The 6,517-nt window shown below is 27.2% G+C and overlaps 1 protein-coding gene across 1 annotated transcript; it reads right to left on the bottom strand.

The window, feature by feature from the left end:
• Nucleotides 1–289: 289 nt before the first annotated feature.
• On the bottom strand, nt 290–2,074 carry LOC125840885 (berberine bridge enzyme-like 21). The gene has a single exon (XM_049519861.1). The coding sequence runs from the start codon at nt 2,072–2,074 to the stop codon at nt 440–442; it is 1,635 nt and encodes a 544-aa protein (XP_049375818.1). The 3' UTR covers nt 290–439.
• Between the last annotated feature and the right edge of the window lie 4,443 nt (nt 2,075–6,517).

Genomic DNA, 6,517 nt, shown 5'->3' with positions numbered 1-6,517 from the left:
AAAGTTGTTTGTTTTTCTTTGACTTTATTATTTAGAGTGTGTTTTTCTATATCAGTACCAACATAATTTTGACTTTTCATATCAATATAATTTTGACTTTTGATCAAATCAATGAAGAAATTAGTTAAATACATTTATAATTTGCTCTTTAATTGTTAGTGTTGTAGTGAATTATCATGTTACTTTTTAAATACACTTTTTATCTTTAAAATATCACATTAATTTTTTTTTTAAAATTCTAGTTAATCACTTAACATACACATAATAATTTTTTTATCTGTTTATTATCAATTAACGCAATACACACCTATAATAATACAAAACACATACATTTAGCTAGTACTAATGCTAAATAAAAAAAAAAGTATCAAGAAAACATTTAGGCAAAATATTTGATTAAGTAAATACTGATAACATAATAAACTAGAAAATAATGAGATTAGAACATCTTCCTCTGTTTCCTTAGAGTAGGAATACTCTGCTCATTTCTGAAGAAATTTTGTGGATCCACCATTGATTTCACTTTCACCAACCTATCAAAATTATTTTTGAAATACTTGGTCCCATATACTCTTCCTTTTTCTAAACTCTGTGGACCTTGATCATTTATACCAATATCAAGATCCCTATAATTCAAATAAGCTTGTCTTGGGTTCTTTGAAACATATGGGGTCATGAAACTGTACAAATCTCTAATTTGTGATAAGTAATCTTTTTCCGCTGTTAATCCTTCTTCATGCCAATTCACTGAGTACTGAATCTTGAAAAGTATACCTGATCTGTGAGGAAATGGTGTTTCTCCTTCTGCAATCTCACCCATTCTTCCTCCGTATGGATTGAATACCATTCCTGCTTTTCCTAAAGAAATTATCTTCTCGAAAATTGACTCCAACCCATTCTTAGGAATTGGGGTTTGTACGTAATCGGATTTTCTTTTCAAGTAATTTAATGGATCCCCTTTTCTGTTCAACAAGGCTTCTGGTTTTGTCGTGTTGTCGAAATTTGCCCATTGTAGTACTGAATCAATCCAACTCATTTCCAAACAATCTTGCTTTGTTAATCCCAAAAGAGGGAATTCTTTGCTTATAATAGACATTAATCTATTGGAATCACCCAGGAACAACGCGATGAATGTTGCTCGTATCGATTTAGTACTCTTTGCACCCTTGGCCTTCGCCTTCACTGTGATGGGCTGTATAAGTAGCCTCATGTACAGATCATTGTCGATTTTGCTAGCAACATTCTGCCATTGAACAACAGCGTCGGTGGTAGTGTTATCTTCTATAAACCTTTCAACTCTGAAATAGGTCACGGTTTGTGGTACTGTAACGAGTTGGATTTTAAAGGCTAGAATAACACCAAAACTAGCACCACCACCGCCTTTAATCGCCCAAAATAAATCTTCGCCCATCGATTTACGATCCAAAATTCTACCACTAACATCAACCAATCGAGCATCCAATACATTATCAACAGTAAGTCCAAACTTACGAAGCATATTCCCATAACCACCACCACTAACATGCCCACCCACACCAACAGTCGGACAAACCCCGGCAGGAAAACCGAGAACTTCACTTTTCTTCCAAATATTATAATAAAGCTCCCCTAAAATAGCACCTGTTTGTACCCAAGCCGTTTTATCATTCGTATCGATGGAAATTGATCGTAAATTAAACATATCAAGCATAATAAAAGGCACATCAGAGATATACGAAATGCCCTCATAATCATGGCCACCGCTACGGATTTTAAGCTGTAAATTAGTCTGTTCGGTACAAATAACAACTCCGGAAACCTGAGATTCCACCGTCGGTGTGACAATTATAACCGGTTTGGAAGTTGTGGAGGAGTTGAAAAACCGGCCATTTCTGATATAGGCTTGTAAAATGGAGTTAAACGAAGGATCGTTTGGAGAGTAGACAATTTTCGAGATTTCTGATTGAGGAATTGAGTTTTTTGTGAGACAATTGACAAAAGTGTCATACACGGAAGGAGGAGGAGAAGAAGCATGAAAAGATAAGGAATTGAATTTTAAAAGAAAAAAAAGAAAGAAAAGAAAAGAAGGAGACATGATTTTTATTTTTTATTTTTATGACTTTGGTAGCTTTTGGGTTAAAGGCTAAAAGGGTATGGATTTATATATAGAGTGATAAATTTAGGAAAAGGAAACAAATAAAAGAGAATCAAGTTTGAAGTTTTTCTATTCACACAAATGGATTGTGCGGTTTCTTTGCATGACTAATTAATTACAATAGTACCCTAATAATTTGTGGATCATAAAGTTGATCAATTTATTTAATCATTTTTACCTTTTTTGAAAAAGTAATTTTGATAAGAAATAATTTGTGTGTTGACTAATTAAATTTAAAAAATATTAGAAACAATAATTAGTACTGATATTTTGTTTGGGTAAATTTTTAAAATTAGCTTATTTTTAAAAAGGGTTGATTTGTATAAAGTATTTTTGATAAGAAGTAATTTGCATTTGTTTAATAAATTTTAAAAACACTTTTGAAGAGCAATTAGTATTTAACTAAATTTTCTAAAAGTACTTATAAATATATTTTTCTCCAAAGTATTTTTCAAACGGTGAAAAACGTTTACACTCTTCAACTTTACTTTAAAAATCAAACTCTCCCCTCAACTTTGAGAAATAATTACTAGGGGTGTGTATCGATCGGTTCGATTTGATTTTATGTATTATTATTTGGTTTGTAAATACACTAAACCAATAACCAAATCAATAACATATTTTTATTGATTTTCGATTTATCAGTTTTGGTCCTTATTGGTTCAGTTTTCGGTTTAACCAATAAGAAAATGTTTATAAAAAATATACGACTTCTCTTATAAATTTGACACAATAAGATGATAATGTAACTTTCAAAATGCTCATAAAATAGAAATAATAATGACAACATGAAAAGAACTTTACAAGTGTTGCACAATAAGAAATTAAAAGGAATAAAATTTTACTTTAGGTTTTTAGGTTTTATATAATGTGAATTTGTAAACTCAAAGTCAATGTGAAGTGTGAGTTGAAGGCTAAAGAACAAAGACGTGAATTAAAGGCTAAAGGACAAAGGCAATAATTAGTAAGGTATTGAGATTAGTAATTAGTATTTATGTACAAGTAAAAATACTAAATTACTATAGTCTTAATGGGTTATCGATTCACCAAATAACTCAATATTAAAAAACATACTGAACCGATAACCTGGGAACTTTTTTTGTAAAACCATTAACCCAATAACCCAATAACAATAAACCAAAAACACTTTTTTGATTCGATTCATCGATCGGTTCGATTTTTGCATACCCTAATAGTCACCCCTTTTTTTCCTAATTGACTTCTTAAATGTCTATTCTACCATTTGATTATCAACTTTTATTTTCTTTTTCTATAGTTCTTTAAAATCATAATATATTTTTGTTATTTAATCTATATAGTTTTTGAAAGTCGATCAACTTAGTTTTAAAAATATTATTTTTCATAAATGTTTTGGAAAGCAGTTTTGATGAGAAATAATTTGTATTTGGTTAATTAATTTGAAAAATATTTTAAAAAAATAGTAATTAGTATTTAATCAAGTTTTTTAAGAATTAATTCCTAAATTGTCTATCCGGGTTTAGAGAATTGCCTTCAAATATCAATTTTATTTCATTTAAAACCAAAATATCATCCACTATCACTATTATCCTCTAAATAAACTTAACACTTTAGAAGCCTCATTCTCTCCTAATTGACATGCCATATTATTAAAGCCTCATTTTTTTAAAAAAAACTTATATAATTCATTTAATCAAAATTATAATTTTGTTCTTTATTTTTTTTTTTAAAAATAGATTAATTTATTAAGAAGTAATTACATGCTTAGAAATCTTTTTTGGTACTTAAAAACTAAACATTATTTTACTAAATAGTAATTCATGTTTTGAAAATTATCTATACAAATCACTTTTATCTTTTTAAAGTATTAATATCACTCACTTATTACTATTTTTCTCAAAAAAAAAAAAAACTAAATACCTCTAAAGACTCTTCTATTATAGTTGAAATGACATATCATTAAACTTGTTATAAAATCAAACTCAGAACATATAACTATAAAGATAAGAAGATAAAAAATGTAGATGAAGGAGAAGACTTTTCTTCATATTTAAGTCATGTGTGTTGCAATAGTGAATGATATCTCTATTTATAGATTGAGAAATCAATCCAAAAGTTACCATTTTGAATGTCAAATTAGTAGATACATTGTTATCCCAAAAAAGTTCATATCACCTAAAGAATACACATACATGATAAGTATAAGTTTATGGATAAATTCAATAAACAATCTACTTAGTTCAATAGATTTATAACAAAACTATCAGTTTGAAAAAATAATAAGTCTCTTAAAAAAAATATAAATTACATAGAAATCTATGAAGATTATACCAAAAAATAAAAAGAATCTTTAAATAAATATTTTTTTCAGTTACATAAATTGAACCAAGTGAATTAGAAGTGCCGCAGAACACAAATGTAAAGACTCAATTCAATGAATCTAATTAAGGGTCGAGGATATTCATATTCTCCTTCATCTAACTCATATGCTTTCAGTAATAGAACAATTTCATGATTTTTCAACAAAAGAATATTATGTTGCTCAGCCACAAAAAGATATGAGATCAATTTAGAATATTTTTTAAATCTTCCTTCACGATATTATTGTTGTAATATCAAATTTGAGGCATGAAAAATAACAAGTCTTTGCCAATATACCTTATCTTCTATATCTTTCCTACATAATTTTAATAGGAAAGTAATTTTATATACATCAGAGTTATATTCATATATAGTTTAAAAATCTTGTAATTGTAAGTGAATCCACTTATAACAAGCCCTTGACAATATTGTTATCTTAAGATGGTCATACCTTTCGTTCAAACTAGAACATAATTCAAGTGGATTTTTCACAATCAAACAATTCTCTATTCAAATGATGATGAAGAAAAATCATAGTATTTGCTTTGTCCTAACTCAATGCTACATTACCCTCGATAATTGTTGCATCAAGGATTTTAGCGTTTAGGTGAGTACCAATTACAAGATTATTTTTTTAAAAAGTATCAAGTGCCATGAACTCAAACTTTCATAAATTAAACATAATAAAATCTATCACAAATATAATCAACTTACAAATAATTTAAAAAATATTATCAATGAAAAATTTAGACAATTTATCACGCATATAAACTTGTTAAAAACAAAATATAAATTTAAGGCATCACCATTACTGTAGTTATACACAAAAATACAAAATATACAATTTACTTAATATATTTTGAAACTATTCTTTCATGAAAAGTTTGTCCAAGAGAAAATTGCTTAAACATATAAGCAAATAGAGTACATAATTTAGAAAAATTGGTGTTCTATATTAAGACTTCGTGTTGATAACGTATTATAAAATTAAGTGTAAATTAATAAGAGAAAAAGTGTCATAAACATGATAATAAACCTTGAGAAGGTGGGGAAGATTATGGGATAGTGGAGGTGTGGTATTACTGCCCATAAAGGAGGAAATTAAAGCCTAAAATTTATGAGCATCCATTAATTTAACCAATTCTTTACAACATTATTGCCATAAAGAAGAAAATTAAACCTAAAAGTTATAATCATTCATGTAACCAAATTATTTACAACAAATTTTAAGTAATGACAATTTATTATTAAAATTTATACATCTTTTTTTTTTCTTTTGATTTTTAAAATTCGAACCATTAAGCTTCATGGTATAGTTATTTTATTTAGAACTCAAATTTTAAAAATGTCTTGATATATCGGTTTTTGTATTATTATTAGTAATAAATACTTGTGAAGCATTTTACTATTTACATGTTATCCTACATATGCAAAGTCTAATTATTTTTGTAAACTATTTTATTGGTAAATATTTTAAACAAAAAGTAATAATCTCCAATATAAATATAGTTAATAATTGAAATGACATTTAAGGTTTTTGAGAATGTTAATTCAAATAAGGTTTTTATTTCATAATACAAGAGATGAGAGATATATTATTTTCTAATCACAAAAAATAGGATTGCTAAATCAAATTTAATCACTTATATACAATATTATAGAATATATTTTTTATTCTTGATCTGAAAAGTATATTATAAATTGAAAGTTAGTTTCGAAATTATTAGGCTTATGATATGTAAGATTTGGTGTGGAATAGAACAATAAACTACACATAATTGAGTAGATGTAGGATTATTGTTCTATTCTCCCAATTATCTTTATCCATTGTGTTACAAGTATCAAACAATATGGTACTGCATTCTTTTGCCTTTAAAGTCTTCTCTTGTGTAGAGTCTGTTATATATTTTTGTATTTTTAATCAAATTTTTTTTAACAGTTGTTAACTTTATGGACTGAAATAACAAATTTTAATTAATTGAAGATTAAATATACTAAGGCATATAATACAAAGGCCAAAATCGCAACAAGACAATAATTTTA

The sequence above is a fragment of the Solanum verrucosum genome, unplaced genomic scaffold (assembly GCF_900185275.1).
Source record: "Solanum verrucosum unplaced genomic scaffold, falcon-dt-bn FXZP01000194.1, whole genome shotgun sequence".
Taxonomy (NCBI): Eukaryota; Viridiplantae; Streptophyta; class Magnoliopsida; order Solanales; family Solanaceae; genus Solanum; species Solanum verrucosum.
The sequence above is the reverse complement of the archived record's forward strand: the minus strand, read 5'-3'. Positions and strand labels throughout refer to the sequence as shown.